Source organism: Pelecanus crispus, unplaced genomic scaffold (genome assembly GCF_030463565.1).
Source record: "Pelecanus crispus isolate bPelCri1 unplaced genomic scaffold, bPelCri1.pri SCAFFOLD_47, whole genome shotgun sequence".
NCBI classification, from domain to species: domain Eukaryota; kingdom Metazoa; phylum Chordata; class Aves; order Pelecaniformes; family Pelecanidae; genus Pelecanus; species Pelecanus crispus.
The window spans coordinates 1-16518 of record NW_027461483.1 but is presented as its reverse complement, the minus strand read 5'-3'; the positions used below and the strand labels follow the sequence as shown (position 1 = coordinate 16518).

The 16518-nt window shown below is 49.3% G+C and overlaps 1 protein-coding gene across 1 annotated transcript; it reads right to left on the bottom strand.

The window, feature by feature from the left end:
• Positions 1-151: 151 nt before the first annotated feature.
• On the bottom strand, positions 152-11938 carry LOC142597050 (E3 ubiquitin-protein ligase RBBP6-like). Its single transcript, XM_075727485.1, has 5 exons — positions 11773-11938; positions 9339-9438; positions 6102-6138; positions 4375-4419; positions 152-301 (listed from the first exon to the last, which is right to left on the bottom strand). Exons 1-5 carry the CDS (start codon positions 11936-11938, stop codon positions 152-154), a joined length of 498 nt encoding a protein of 165 aa, XP_075583600.1.
• Between the last annotated feature and the right edge of the window lie 4580 nt (positions 11939-16518).

The window sequence follows — 16518 nt, the reverse complement described above, 5'->3', positions numbered from 1 at the left end:
GATGTAAGTATACGGAGAGGAAAAAGTAACCCAAACCAAATTTGGGAGGAAAAAAATTGGGGACAGTGACTGTTTTGAACTACCTTCAGTATTTTTTTGTGTGTTCTGTTTTCACTAAGGTCCATGTCTCCTTGCAGTACTTCATCTTGCTCTAGAAGTTCATATACCGACTCCAAATCAAGATCCAATTCTTCCTGCATTCGCTCCTCCTCTCGATCATATAGACGTTCCCGTCCTCGTTCCTACTCAAGATCACCACCGTATCCAAGAAGAGGCAAAGGGAAGAGTGGCAGCTCTCATTCTAGGTCAAGGGCACATGGTTATCACAGGTCAAGGTCCAGGTCACCCCCATCCAGAAGATCCCATTCATGGTCAAGATCTCCAGTATTTAGAGCCCAGTCTCCCACTAAATGGACAACACCTCAAGGAGGAAGGGAGTATTTTAAGAGACACAGAGAAGTTCCACCATACGATAAGAAAGCTCCCTATGGCAGATCTGCTGCCTTCCGACATCCATCTGAAAAGGAAAGATACAGCGCGTGGGAGAGGAAGGTGGACACCAATCATGAAAAATCTGCTCACATGGAACCTGCTGTGAAAAAAGTGAAGAAGGAGTAGCCAGATACAGACAGTGTTAGAACATCTTCCTCTTAAAAGGATGAGAATACTTTGATAGTATCCTGTAAAGAGTAGTTCCCATTTTGGGAAGCTAGAAGGGGAGTACCTTTTGGGGAGGGGGGTGTTGCAGAAGCCATTCTGGAACATGGACAGTTGCATGGCTATTTTTCTCTTTGTTTACTAGCTATACTTTACTAGTTATACTTTGTGTATAAACACAAATCACATGTTCATAAATAAAGCTAACATTCTTTTAGCCTCGTGTATTCCCTGGCACGTCTGTCTTACATTTCTAAGTAGCATCTTACCATAAGGGAACAGAGAAATCTCAAAAAAAAAAAATTAAAAACCAGGAAAAATCGTGGAGTGGGAGGGAAGACTTAGTCTTAGTTAGAACTAATTCAAGTAAATGAGAGAGAAAGCAAACACATTTCCTTCTTGTTTGCTCTGACTGTCCCTGATTTGGGCTGTGGGTGGCTGTTGGGAGGGTGGAAGCCTTGCATCTCTCTTTAGAAGTCCTCTCTCCCTCCCCCTGTCAAAGCACTGCAGCCTCAGGTGCTTTCTAGTCTTGGAGACACAATTAGCTTCATTCTTAAAGCTACCTCAGGTCTTGGTCTACAGGGTGCGGTTTTGGGTTTGCTTTGGTTTCATTTAGTTTCTTTTTTTTTTTTTTTTTTTTTCATACGTGTATCCTTGTATGAATTTCAAACCAGAAGCTGGATCTTAGTGTGGCAGGAATAAATCACTGGAAAGCTTGCTAATTCTTGTTGAACAGTAAAACAGCAAACCTAAAATTAGTGAAGATTTTTTTAAAAAAAGATGCACAAAGCTTATACTTTTGAGTATTTCTTCATTGTCTTGCTCTTCTGTTAGCTGTCATTCTACACTTGCAAATTTGTGCTGCCGTCCTGCTGTTACTGCAGCCAAAGCAAGAAAGTGGATCCTTTTTGGTTTAGTATGACTATTTCAGTAAGTGAAAGGATCTCTGGTTGGCATTTGTCCTTAGAGGCTGCAGAAGTGCAGAGTCATGCCCATTGTTTTAGTGCCATCAAGCACAGCTGTGATCCTTCCTGGCTGAATTTTGAGTTTAGCCAAGCTATTGGGTTTTAGGAAACCACTGTAATTTACATGCAGCACTGCAGCAGTGAGATTAGCCTTTTCCTGCTATTTTCTGTCCCCTTCCCCACTTGCTTTGTGTTAGTTTCTGTTTAGTCTTCTGTTGGAAGTGGGAGTTAATACATTGACTGTCAGTTCTGGGTTTTGGGGTTTGTCTTTTCTTTTTCTATTTTTTTTTCCCAATTCTTCTGCATTATTATCTTCGGGTTTCATCCAAGTTGCATACATCGCCTGAGGATGGAAACATTTACCCTGCTCCTGGGAGCAGGGAGGGCTCAGGAGCATATCTGAAATGCTTGTACAGCAGGGCAGGCAGTGTGAGAAACAACCAAGCTGAACTGGAAGCCTGGGTCCATTCCCAGAGCTAGGATATCATTGGTATCAGTGAGACTTGGTGGGGCAGCCAGGTGTCAGCTACAGCTGCTCACATGCTGGAGTGCAGGGCAGTCCTGGGAGAAAAGCAGGAGCCAGGCACGTGCGTTGCATTTGCTGAGCAGGGCTGGGTCCCCGGAGGGCAGAGAGCAGTGGCTTGAAGAATGGCAGCCTCAAAGGGCGTGCAAGGTGCGGGAGCTTCCTGCTGCCACCCTGGCTTGTGGGGATAGAGCTGAGGCACCCAGCTGAGTGCAGCCTGGTCCCTAGGATGGCAGGGCAGGCTCTGCCTGAAAGTGGAAGAGCTGCTCTCAGGGCCCTTGAGGCGTAGCATGGCTTCATGGGCACCAGAGCTGGGCCCCAAACCAACTGGCTCAAGGCTGCTTTGGATTTTGGAATGGACCTGAAGGTGGTGCCCAGTATCTGCTCAGAGCAGACAGAAGGCGGCCTTAGAGCAGACAGCTTGTCTCCTGTGGATACTCTGCTATTGCAGCCCCAGATTTTGCAGGTGGTTAAGGGGGATTGATGTGAGAGGTGGCCACACTTGACAGAAAATTGAAGGAAGAGTTGTGGTCACTTTGGGGAGAGGAATCTGGCAGAGACAGCAGTACCCAGGAAACCCCATCAGTAATGGCATGGAAGTCCAAGACGACCTAGCTAACAGCGCCTGAATGACCACATCTGTTCCCAGGTGTGGCAAACATGGGAGCAAGGGTGGGGGGAAATAAGCAGGGGTAGGTCCCTTGTTTGGGAGGAGGCAAGGGTGGAGAAAGGCGGGAGTCAAGGAAGCTGAGGGGGGTGTACAAGCAAATGACCACAGGCAGAGAGAGGCACTGCAAAGTGAACAGCCAACTCTTGTAATGAATTAAACAAGAAGCTGGGATCTTGAAAACTGAAACTAAGTCCCTCTTTTCAGCTGAGGGAGGGAGCATCAGTGATGGCTTCAGGCTGTGTCACAGCAGGTTCCCCTGCAGCCCCAGGGACAACACAAGGGAGCCCAGAGGGGCAGAGCAAGTGCTGCCTTGGGCTGGTGCTGTGCTGCTGAGCTGGGCCGGGCTCCTGGGACACAGGCAGCTCCTGGCAAGCGGGCAGCGCTGCAGAGAGACAGCTCTGCCCAGGAGCAGCTCCTGTGCCAAGCGCAGCAGGGCTGAGCGCAGTGCCTGCAGGCAGGGAGGGGAGAGGAGGGAGGCAGAGAGAGGTTAAAGGCAGTGTGGGGTGGGAGGATGCTGAGAGCTCACTGCAGGAGAGATCTTCACAGCCCTTGACATGGTAAGTCACTGGCTGTAGGACAATACCGGTGCAGTTCCTGGAGGGATCTCCTGAAGCTGGTACATCCCACAGCTTACAGGATCTTACAGGATACAGTCATCTGACACAGTTGAACAGCCAGGACTGGTCCCTGTCCCTGCCCACTGCTGCAGAATAGGGCTGACTTCTCAAGAGCCTGTGGGCAGATGCCCTGCTCCTCATGGCCCACACGGCCAGCACCAACCAGGGCTTCAGGCACAGAGCTCAAGGAAGGTCTGCTAGAAACAGAAAAGGGTGTCTATGTATGACAGGGGGAGTGTCTATGGGAAATGGCTTTCATTTTGCTCAGAGAAGTCTCCCCTAACTTGTCACTATCTTTTTCTCCAATGACAGTCCCCATGCCCAGAGGCAGCAGATGTCCAACAGCAGCTCCATCACTGAGTTCCTCCTCCTGGTGTTTGCAGACACGCGGGAGCTGCAGCTCCTGCACTTCTGGCTCTTCCTGGGCATCTACGTGACTGCCCTCCTGGGCAACGGCCCCATCATCACCACCACAGCCTGTGACCACCGCCTCCACACCCCCATGTACTTCTTCCTCCTCAAGCTCTCCCTCCTTGACCTGGTCTGCATCTCCACCACTGTGCCTAAAGCCATGGCCAATTCCCTGTGGGACTCCAGGGCCATCTCCTACTTGGGATGTGCTGCCCAACTCTGTCTGTCTGTCTTTTTCATTTCAGCAGAGTTTTTTCTTCTCACTGTCATGGCCTATGACCACTATGTTGCCATCTGCAAACCCCTGCACTACGGCACTCTGCTGGGCAGCAGAGCTTGTGTCCACCTGGCAGAGCATGGCAAGCTGAAAAGTCCTTCACTAGCATAAGCAATACTTAGCAACAACTAAAACACCAGCGTGTTATCAACATTCTTCTCATCCTAAATCCAAAACACAGCACTATGCCAGCTACTAGGAAGAAAATTAACTCTATTCCAGCTGAAACCAGGACCGTATCTATATATACACACCTTAATAAGCTGGGTCAGAGAAATACATCCAGAAGAGTCATCAATCTGTTCACAAAACATTAAACACATATTCAAGTTCTACAATCAAAACACAGCAATAGTTCACCTCTACTGTAGCCTGAAAGGCTGCATTGTATCCTCTGAGTGTCACTGAAAGAGGCATTTCCAACCCAGTGTAATCTGTATTTGTTCAAAAAAGTGTCCAAACCTGTGACAGCTCCAGAGTGCCTCTGTGGTTAATGAGAAGAAACCAAACTCACCAAACCCGCCTGAGATCAACTTACTGCTCCAGACTATCTCAGAGAGGGACCCTTGTCAAATGCTCACAACTGCTTAAGAGTCAAAGGGGTAAGGAAGCTGCCAATTTTCAGCTAAAAAGGAATTTATGAGAATAAATTGCAACCACACTCCTCCCTCCCAGCTACCTATGGAACAGCTTGCAGGAATGAAGTCCTCAGGCCACTGGTTCGTAATGGACTGCTGTGTTTGTTGAGAACTAATGACTGGAGGGCAATTTTTCCACAAGGAAAAAGGGGAACTCTTCGCTTGCTCCTTTTCCAGTATACTCAAGTCTATTATGCCACAAGCAGCACTTAAGCTTACACTAGTAAAACATTACCAGAAAGACACTTGAATCACTGCTTATTATGCCTGAAGTTGTACACAAGCGTAGAATAACATTTCACAATGTAAAATGAACAGCTCTCCTCAAGGGGTCACTAACTGGATCAGAAGAGAGTAAAACCCTTCCTTGGAAAATGCTCTTGTCCTTTTGTACCTAATGCAGTGGAAGAATTCAAGGGAGCAGTTTTAGCAGACTCTGGGGAAAAAAATCTCTACATGCAGAAGATGATTCCTCACTCCAGTTCATCATTCCTTCTCTATATGTTTAGAATCATACGGTGGTACACTAAAGAAAGGCTTAACTTCTGGGAAATTAAAGCAGCATCCAACCCTGAAGTCACCCAGCTCCAAAAGCATACTGCAGGCAGAAGTGAAGACAAATGACAGGGATTTTACCCACAAATGCACCAGGCTCTAACCTTGTGCCAAAATTTATACACTGGGGTTTAGGTATTTTCATTTGCAGACAAACTATTCAACTAAACTGCTTCATCTGAGAAAGTGGAAAGATCAAATGCAGAACTTTACAATAGCACTTTGTGTAGCAACGATGTTTAATTTCACGGCAATCTATGAAAGACATTTATTCACTCAGAGGGGCCCAAAGAATATCACTTCAATCATACAGTTTTAGGAACAAACACCCAGGTATTTAAGGACATGGAAAGGAATCATTTAGCTGCACAGAACTGTCCTCAAAACATATGGGATACGTGGCTCATCGTATTTGTTTGAACACCCAAATCAAAAGTAAGAAACAGTACCAAGTTGAACAATAATGGTTTCTCAGGGGGTTTTCATCACATTTTCAAAAACAATTAGGCAAAAAAAAAGTGTTTAAAAACAACAGCTAAGTGATACAATGTGAAAATGGCAAAAAAATGCACTCCAGACAATTTGTATTGCAAGAATCAAAAAGCACACAACAACCGATACAAACATACAAACTATTATGCTGAATCAAATACATTCTATTTACAACATATACTCTGTTTTACTGCAAAAGAGATGAAATTACTGTTTGGAAAATTAATACAAGGCTACATTGTTTAGAATTAAGTGCCGTGTGTAGAAAAACAGTGCGAGACTGTGGTTTTACATACTGGTTTTGATGGTCCACGCACTGGCTCCGTTCGACTTCTGCAAGAAGAAATGGAGGTGATCAGAACTTAAAATAGAGCACGTACCTCCTGAAGATGAGGAAGTACAAGGAAATGCTTGAGATTATCACAGAGTGGTTTCTTCGTACATTTCCCTTCAAGAACGTACTACAAGGCAAGTAATGCATTTTTGAAGGCCTCTCCACCATTACAGCATACGGTCAGCATTCCCAAACATTAACCACTCTACCAGCAGTTTCTGCAATGTTTCCAGACAGAGGAATCAAAAGCTAATCTGCACGGCTAGTTTTCAACGTTACAACAGCAGTGCCATTCTTTCCTCGTCCCCACACACAGGGATTTAGTTGAGCTTTGATGCCAGCAGCATCTGTCCTCTCACTTTAGGGCAGCATTACAATACCAGGAGAGGGTGCCACCCAACCAGAAACGGAGGATGCATTCACAAGGCAGCACTGAGCATCCATACTTAAATTAACCCCCCAAACAAGGCCATGTTTATAAGCACAATGCTGTGGCGTCCACAATTACTCAGTAGTGCCTGAAAGCACTGCAACAACTGCTGCAGTAACATGCCCAAAGTTTACAGGCAGAGCCACACAAATTCAGGGTTTTTGGCTGGCAAGTGCATCACAGGCACCAGGATGCTGCTGTACTGTTTGTTCAAGACACACTGTAACTCATCAGTATACTTTATTTATGGGGAACCCACATCAGAAGGACATGGCAAAACCACAAGCTAATAACACCTACTAACTGTGGTGGAGAGGCCTATCTTTAAGAAGGCTGGAAAACATGACCATTCAAACAATGCTAATGTAGCTGATACACAACTGGACTCTGTGAATACAGAAATGACAGCAATAATGCTGTAGGCAGCATTGCATTTGAGTGTCTGTCATTTTAATCAATACGCCTGATTCTCTGTCCTCTCTAAATCTTAGGAATACAGAACTAAAACCTGGAGCACAGATATCAGCTTAGGGTAAAAACAGACTTAGAAAGAGAACTAGCAACAGTTGGCAACGTGCTAAACTGCTTCCTGCATTTCAGGTTTGGAAAGGATTAACTATTCCTTCATCGTACTCGCACAAAAGGCAATACACTTTGGGATATTGTTCTTTTTCTCTTGCCTGAAATGGATGTTGTCTTTAGGAAACTGATACGAATCCCTTATGAATGGAACTTCTTGTTTGCACGGTTCGCCAGCTGGCAACCCTTGGTCTTTCCTCTACAGCTAGGATGCAAAACCCCCAGCCTTGGGGCATAAGAATACCTGCCATATCCCACCCTCCCTCCCCCAAAGGCAAGAAAGAGTCAAACCCCAACAATCAGACACTTCTGAGATGGGAACAAGTTCTGAGTTCCCACTACGATGTGGCTCTGTCTTTACTATAAAAACAATAAAAGCAAACAGACATAGCAAGGAATCTCTCCAGACAGAGGAAACAGGATCTACATCCTGGGTATCAGCAAAATCAAGCCCCTGAACAAGCCCAAGAGTATCATCTTAAAAGTTACCATTGCTGCAGTTGGAACCCTGTGTCCCAGCAGGCCTGAACATGGAAGTTGACTTTGGGACAGATACATTCAGCTATCAGAAGTCCTGGTTAACAGGGGAGGTCCCTGATGACTGGAGGCTTGCCAATGTGACGCCCATCTACAAGAAGGGCCAGAAGGAGGACCCGGGAAACTACAGGCCTGTCAGCCTGACCTCGGTGCTGGGAAAGATTATGGAGCGGTTCATCTTGAGTGAACTCAACAGGCAAGTGCAGGTCAACCAGGGGATCAGGACCAGCCAGCATGGGTTCATGAAAGGCAGGTCCTGCTTGACCAAGCTGATCTTTTATGACCTGGTGACCCACCTGGTAGATGATGGAAAGGCTGTGGATGTCATTTACCTGGACTTTAGCAAAGCCTTCGACACAGTCTCCCATAGTATTCTCCTTGGGAAGCTGGCAGCTCATGACTTCGACGGGCATAGTCTTCGCTGGGTTAAAAACTGGTTGGGTGGCCGAGCCCAGAGAGTAGTGGTGAATGGAGCTAAGTCCAGTTGGCAGCCGGTCACGAGCGGTGTTCCCCAGGGCTCTGTTTTGGGGCCAGCCTTGTTTAATATCTTTATCAATGATCTGGGTGAGGGGATTGAGTGCACCCTCAGTAAGTTTGCAGATGACACCAAGTTGGGTGGGAGTGTCAATCTGCTGGAGGGTAGGATGGCCCTGCAGAGGGACCTGGACAGGCTGGACCGATGGGCCGAGGCCGACTGTATGAGGTTTAACAAGGCCAAGTGCCGGGTCCTGCACTTCGGGCACAACAGCCCCATGCAACGCTACAGGCTTGGGGAAGAGTGGCTGGAAAGCTGCCTGGCTGAAAAGGACCTGGGGGTGTTGGTTGACAGCCAGCTGAACATGAGCCAGCAGTGTGCCCAGGTGGCCAAGAAGGCCAACAGCATCCTGGCTTGTATCAGGAATAGTGTGGCCAGCAGGAGCAGGGAGGTGATTGTTCCCCTGTACTTAGCACTGGTGAGGCCACACCTGGAATCCTGTGTCCAGTTTTGGGCCCCTCAATACAAGAAAGACATTGAGGTGCTGGAGCGTGTTCAGAGAAGGGCAACAAGGCTGGTGAAGGGTCTAGGGAACAGGCCTTATGAGGAGCAGCTGAGGGAACTGGGATTGTTTAGCTTAGAGAAGAGGAGGCTGAGGGGAGACCTTATTGCTCTCTACAACTACCTGAAAGGAGGTTGTAGTGAGGTGGGTGTTGGTCTCTTCTCCCATGTAGTTAGCAATAGGACAAGAGGAAATGGGCTCAAGCTGCGCCAGGGGAGGTTTAGGTTGGAAATTAGGAAAAATTTCTTTACAGAAAGGGTGGTCAAGAATTGGAAGAGGCTGCCCAGAGAGGTGGTGGAGTCACCATCCCTGGAAGTGTTCAAAAAACGGGTAGATGTGGCACTTTGGGACATGGTTTAGTCTAGTCTACCCTTGATTGGTTTAGTGTGGACTTGGTAGTGTAGGTTAATGGTTGGACTGGATGATCTTAAAGGTCTTTTCCAACCTAAATGATTCTATGATTCTATGATTACAATCTACCCCATGACAACAAAAATTAACAGTGGCTTTAACAACAAAGATGCAATCTGAATGCCTCTGTAAACTAATATATCCACAAAAGCAGCTAACACACTGAAAGCCCTAACAAAGGGTACAATGCTGTATGGATACTTACACAACACAGGTTTTGCTGGTACCTTTGACTCCTCCAACAGGGATTCTCCTAACAATCACCGATGAGTTCTTAGCAATCAGGGCATTATCATCTGTGTATTCTGAAAACAACACAAATGCAGACAAAAACTGTAGTCACTTTGTAAGAATGTATAGTACTATGACATTACACATCACTTCAGGGAATCCCTTCACAGGTATGAAAGCAAAACTTTAGAGGTAACATTGTGCTTTTAACATCTCAACACACTAACGGGACATTCCTAGGAGTCTTCAGATTTGGTCATCAAACACAAGCAGCAAAATCATTTCTGTTCTTTTAAAACAGTTTGTTGTTTGCCAACAGCACAATGGTCTCCAAGGTCACTCAGGACTGACAGAACACAGAAGACAGCCTGCCATCTGCATTAAGACCAGGTCAGAGGCCCAGCTGGGGTTTGTTGTTTACGTTGGTCTGTTGTATTTTGCCTGAGAAGCAGAATAGCACATGCTCCAAGTGTTTTCAGTCAGAATGTTACAGGGCAGGAAAGAGCATTCCAGAATCCTGAGCCCTCGAGTTTACAGTTCTTCCACAATCCTGTGAGAACATCTATTCCAAAAGACAGGTCAAGAAATTCAGATCAAATTAAGAGGAGGCAAGTTGAAATGCATCATTCCTGAGTACAGGCTTTTTGAAGAGAACTCTGCCTTTATAGAACATGCCTCTAGAGTAAGCATGGAAGAGGACACCCCTGCCCCCCCTGCTATTTAAAATAGGACCCAACCATCCAGTATAGCTTCCCAGCATCTTCAAAAGAGTCCATCAGATCATTTTTTCCACTGACATTTAAAATCCTGTTACCTTTTAGCGAGTTTAAGCATCTACATCTGATGAATAAAAACTGAAATTCATGGTTATGCATTTCAAGCAAAAATTTGGTATACGTATACATTACACTGAAATGTATTCTCTAGCTTTGCTCTGAAAACCACAGGGAGATTTTTGTGTTTTCACATGGAAAACACCCTTAAGAAAGCTTCAGGAAGCACCTCTGTCACTAATACACCAAGTTTAATATTTTAGACTCCTTTTACAAAGGTCAAAGGGCAACACAACCGACCTAGAGGAGGATCTGGTCACTGGTGAACAAGAGGGATGCTCTTTAAAGCATGACAGATACTCCTTCTTTAACCTCACCTTTAGGGAACACCACGCTTAACAGAACCTAGGGAAGCAGACACTTTTTCTTCACCGCATTCTGAGTACGGATGAAAACAAAGCAACACACTTTGTAAAACTGGTATGATGTATATTGCAGTAACACTTTATGGGGTAAAATCTTTATGAGCATCATTTTCTCTTCTAAAACTTTGCTTTCTGTTCCTCACCTTCTGTAACAGAATCCACGTTTGGCCTATTTCAAAACATTTTTTCTCCTGGGGATAATAACTGGGCTCCATCACAGTTTATGACCATCCATCAGTCTGGTTTTAAGGCTCTGTTTGACACAGACCCAACTATTCCAGTAGTGACGCCAGCCAGTTGGCCATTCAGCCTGCTAGCATTCATGAAGCTGACAGTACCTTAGCAATTGAAGACAAAATTCAGAGACCCTTCTGCAGAAAAGCCCTTCAGGCAAATTAACCATTTTTCAAAAGCTCTTGACAATTTCATTCAATAGAAATAGAAAAATTCAAGACTCCTGAAATGTATCTCTATCTACGCGTGTCATGCAATCCAATGGCACCCCTAGGACCCCTAACATTGTGCTCTTAAGTCTCTTCACAGACATTCTCCTGAACATAGTTTAAATATCTTGTCGTGGTTTAACCCCAGTCGGCAACTAAGCACCACAGAGCCGCTCACTCACCCTCCCCTCACACCCCACAGGGATGGGGGAGAGAATTGCAGGGGAAAAAAAAGTAAAACCCCTGGGTTGAGATAAAGGTGGTTTAACAGGGCAGCAGAGGAAGAGAAATAGTAATACTACTGCTACTAATGAGAAAAGAACACACAAAGCACAAAGTGATGCCCTTTGTGATGCTGTTGCTCACCACCTGCTGACCGATGCCCAGCCCATCCCTGAGCAGCAATCGCTGAGCCCCAGCCAACTCCCCCCACTTTCTATACTGAGCATGACGCCCTATGGTATGGAACAGCCCTCTGGCCAGTTTGGGTCAGCTCTCCTGGCTCTGCCCCCTCACAGCTTCTTCTGCACCTGGCAGAGCATGGGAAGCGGAAAAGTCCTTGACTGCCACAAACACTCCTGAGCAACAACTACAACATCAGTGTGCTATCAACATTATTCTCATGCTCTCATTCTCAATCCAAACCACAGCACCACACCAGCTACTAGGGAGAAAACCAACTCTGTCCCAGACAAAACCAGGACACATCTGCAGATAAACAGGGAGCTTTAGGTGCCCAAGGCCCCGCGCCCGCCACCCCCATGCACCTTTGTTGGTCTGGGCGTTGCTGATCTGCAGGTCGCAGTTGGTCGCCTTCAGCTTCTCGCGGCCCATGATCTGGCGCTTGAGGTCACACAGGGGGATGTGGAGGCCACTGAAGGTGACCGCATCATAGCTCAGCTGGGAGGAGAACTTGTAGTGGACGCACGGCATGCTCCTCCTCACAGCCCAGCGGGCGGCCACACGATGGGGAGTGGCCCCCGCGGCCCCGGCTCCTCCTCCGCTCCCTCTCTCACATGCAGCGCTCCCAGGCCCGACCGCTCGCTATGGCCACTCGGGCGCCCGGCCTCAGCATTCCACCCAGGGGTTTCCTGGATGACAAGTGCACAGGCTGCCTCCAGTGCCTCATGTCACCCAGCGTGTTACGGCAAAAGGCCTGCATCATGGGGGCACGGCAGCCCCACCCTCTTCCTCCTAACCCTGAGCTCTCCCTAAAGGCAATCGCCATTCCTCCACACCTTCTTCCAAAACCTTCCCGTCTACCACATCCACTGAGCGGGCAAGGGAGATTCTCCAGAAGCCCTTACGTGAAACCCATTCGAATAAGCCAGCCCGCTGGCCATTTTTTTCCTGGAGGGAGTTCATCCAGCCCTGCACACTGCTGCATAACGTGGATGTTTGCAGAGAGATTCACTTGCTTTTCTGCAGGAAGCCACAATCAAACTAAAGGTAATGGTAAGAGTTTGGCTGCCACTACGGGCCCAGAGCATCCTGATTGCTCTGAGTCATCTCCTCTGGGTCCCAGCCTTACTGGTTTACCTGAACAGCCCAATCCGGCACATGCTAACCCTTGCACAGGAAATCATCTGCATCATTCAGACTTACCTGAAGATTAGACTACCCTATTTGCACAACTACCAGGGCAATACTGGATAGGTGAAGAAAGGGCATTCCAGGATTTACCCTCCACCTGAGCTGAAAAGGGGATTCTAAGTGCATTAATACCTTCCGCACAGGTTAGAACCGCTATCTCTTCTGCCTCTGGAGGTCGTAGCTACTGATAGTTATGGGAAGAAGTGTTACAGCCCTCTGATGGAATGTGGCACTAAGTTCCCCCTGTCTGTAACAGCTTTTATCCCTCGTTTATGGGTTGCAAAACTAGAAAGAGCTATTGTGAATGTGTCAAGAGAATTAGAAAAAGCCATTAATGAAACCGCAGGGAGTATTACAGCCCTACAGGAACAAATCAACTTATCACCACAAATGCTAATACAGAATTGATTAGCCTGAGACCACCTTTTAGCAGCACAGGACACAGTGTGTGCATTGTTGAATCACAGCTGCTGGGCTGTTTATGTAAATCAAGACCAGAAAAATGAAACTGATTGAAAAAAAAGAAAAAGACTCATTTAACTGTATGACATGAAGTAAGGCACGGATCTTCCCTAAATCTCTTTGGCTGGTTAACCTCTTGGCTCCCAAGCTCAGGTAGAGGACTGTGAACTAAAAGGATTTGGGTTGTTGCATTCACTATCGTATTTTGCTTTGTAATTGTATGTGTGTGTTTATAGTGTTGTATACCTTATGCACTCAATTTCCGGCTTATAAAATGAATAGTATAGTGTGAGCCTGATGGTCCAAAGAAAAGGAAGTAAAATCTCATTCCCTAACTATTGTACCAATTAGTCTTTAGACTATGAACTTGTATGAACTTTCTTAAGATACATCGAGCTGACACTGTATACTGCACCGCCATGGTTCAGCCAGCGTGCCCAATGACCCCAGCTCTCTGCAAGGAGAAGGACAGCCCCCACCCTGAAGAACAAAGCACACCCCTGCACTGCCCAGATCATGCCAGCATCCCAGCCCCTCCCACACCTCTGGGAAACCCTCCCCTTCTCTGGCAGCAGAGACAAGGAGCTGCAGCAAGACCCACTCCAGGGACGTCTGGATCAAGAAAGCAGCAGATACATGATGACGACACAGAGACAGAGTTGCTTTGCAAAACAGCAGCGTGTGTGTGTGTGCGTGTTCAGTAACGATGTGTCAAATTGCGTTGGACCTCAATGCTTGAATGGTCTAAGAACCACGTGTCAGACCACATTCGGGCTGCGCCAGTTTGAATGGGACAGCTTGTGCGCACGAATGCAAGAATTCCTCTTGTAATGCTGTACTTTGCCTCCCAGCCTCTCTCGTCGGTCGGCACGGGCCACTTGCCAAATTTTCCTGACAGCTCCCCAGCATGGCCACACGGTACCAGCACTGGTTCCACCACACTTGGGTGCAGCATCTTCCCCCTCTGGGGCAGAGACGGGGAGGGAAAACACAAGCCAAAAGCACCCCATCCTCACTACCGGGGCGGGATGGGGCAGCACACATATGTCGGCATCGCAGGGCCACCGGTGGTGGCCCCATGCCTGCCCCTTGGAGAGGAAATTCACCTCCCCGCAGAAAGCATGCTTGGGATGGGAAACTGTTGGGGTGGGAAACAGGGCTGATGCAATCATGGTTGGGATGGGAAGCCATCATCGGGATGGGAAATCACCATTGGGATGGGAAACCATCATGGGTATGGATGGGAAACTATGGTGGGGATGGGAAATCAGCATTGAGGACAAAATCATCAGCAGGCAGGGAAATCATTGAGATGGGAAGTCGTTGTGGTATGACAAATCAAACCATCGCAAGGCTGGATGAAGCAGGTGCTGGCGGAACCATTGCCATGGGGACGCCCCCCCCCACAATGCTGTTTGTCCCCAACAAACCCCACACCGACCAACCGCCATGGCAGGTACAGCAGCAGGCTCCTGCTCCTCCTGGTGCTCCTGCCCCCCAGGTAACTCCCCAGACGGCTCTGCCCACCAATATCTCACCCCATCACCCCTCTTTGCTTCCCCCAACAGGGAGGTTCCCTCTCCGCCTGCCCATGGCATCGGAGGTATCCAGCATCACATTCACCACCCCGGCCATGCTGCCACCGGTCACTGCCTGTGTGCTGCCTTCTGTCCCGGGGCTGACACTGTCCTCTGAGCCTGCCCAGCTCCACACTGTCACCTACCAGCTGGCCCAGGGCAGCGTCTGCCAGGGAGTGCCAGGGCCCCTGGGGGCCCCGGGGCAGGGGGTGCAGCTCCATCGCGCGGTGCCGCTTCCCCCTGGGGTGCAGCTCCCCACCGTGGTGCAGCTCCCCCATGGGGTGCAGCTCCCCACCGTGGCTGCTCCCTTGCCCTCTGCCTACAGCTGGGGACAGCCGGTGGTGACAGGGATGCTGCTGCCCCACCAGCTGATGGAGCTGGGGATGGGGGCCATGGTCAAGGGGCAGCCCCTGAACCCCAACAGTTCCTGCTCGCTGCACGTCCCTGCCTGCCCCACCGCCCTGGCCCCCCGCCACCCCACGGCTCAGCTCTGGGTGCAGGGCCCCCCTGTGCTCCACACCCTGCCTGGCAGCACCCAGAAGCCATCGGAGGCCGCCAACAAGGACGCAGCGGCCATTGAAGATGGTGACCCTGCTGCCAGCCCCCACCAGCGTGCCCTGGCTCCGCTCACCAGCGGAACTGCAACAAAACCCAAAGGTGAGGTTTGGGGGGTAGCAGAGCCTGCAGGTGGGCGGCCAAGCTGAGGAAACCCTGCATCACCCTGGGGTTGGGTTGCCTTTGTTTGCTATTTCAGCAGTGGTGACCACCCCGGCAGCCCCAGGGAAGCCCACGGAGCTGTCCAAGCAGGGGCCATATGCCTTCACCAAAGGGATTCCTGAGCAGGTACAGAACACCACCGCCAACTATATGCTCACCTGGCTCAACAACATGGACAGCGAGGACACTGTCCCTGATGTCCCTGACAGCCCCAGCTTGACTGACTTCCTCCACCAGCTCCCCAGCCTCTCTGAGTATGCGGTAGATGGCGGCTGCCCCAAAGAGCAAGCAGCGGTGGCGGGTCTATGGGACAGCAAGGACACCGTCTCTGATGTCCCTGACTTGTCTGCTTTCCTCCAGGAGTTCCCCGACCTCTCCGAGTACGTGGCGGAGGGCGGCTGCCCCAAGGATTGAGTGGTGGCGGCAGGGCTGGGGGACAGCAAGGACACCCACCCTCATATCCTTGATTTCCCCAACAGCCTCACCACCAACGCTTTCCTCATTGAGTTCCGTGAATTCTTGGAGGACACGGCGGACAGCAAGTGCCACCAAGACCAAGCGGTCGTGGTGCGGCTAGGGGACAGCGAGAACACCACCTCTGCTGCCAGTGTCCCCAGTTTGACCACCAAGGTCCCTGACCTCTCCAAGTACGTGGCAGAGGGAGGCTGCCCTGAGGAGGGAGTGGTGGTGGTGGGGCTGGGGGATGGTGAGGACACCATCTCCGATGTCCCCAACATCCCCAACTTGACCTCCTCCCTCAACAACCTCCCCCACCTCTTGGACTACAGGGCAGAGGGCGGCTGCAGCAGACAGCGAGTGGCGGCGGTGATGCCCCCGGCTGCCCCCCGGTGCCATCCGCCCCGCATGGACCAACTGCTGGAGGAGGCACTGTGGAGGCAGCCCCGGGTGCTTTTGACCCGCTTGCCACTGCCGCCGGGCACCGTATCCTGCCAAATGGTGGCCAGCTCAGGAGAAGCGGGCGGCAAGAAGGCCAAGCGCTCCGTACCAGCCAGCACCTGCAAGACGCAACATGCAAGAGTGAGTGCCCCACGGGACACCATCCCACCAAAGAAAAAGAAGATGGTGGTGGTGTGCCGGGTGGCCAAACACTCAAATACTCTCTTGCAGAGGAAGATGGACGGGGACGGCGATGCAGCAGGCGGC

Excerpts from the sequence above, each read along its gene's own strand:
- LOC142597050 (XM_075727485.1), bottom strand. The coding sequence starts at position 11,938 with ATGCCGTGCGTCCACTACAAGTTCTCCTCCCAGCTGAGCTATGATGCG. Across the intron at positions 6,139-9,338 it reads ACCAGCAAAACCTGTGTTGT|AAGTCGAACGGAGCCAGTGC; the intron begins GTAAGTATCCAT and ends TTCTTCTTGCAG. Across the intron at positions 302-4,374 it reads CTCTGACCCAGCTTATTAAG|AATGAGAGCTGCCACTCTTC; the intron begins GTGTGTATATAT and ends CCCTTGACCTAG.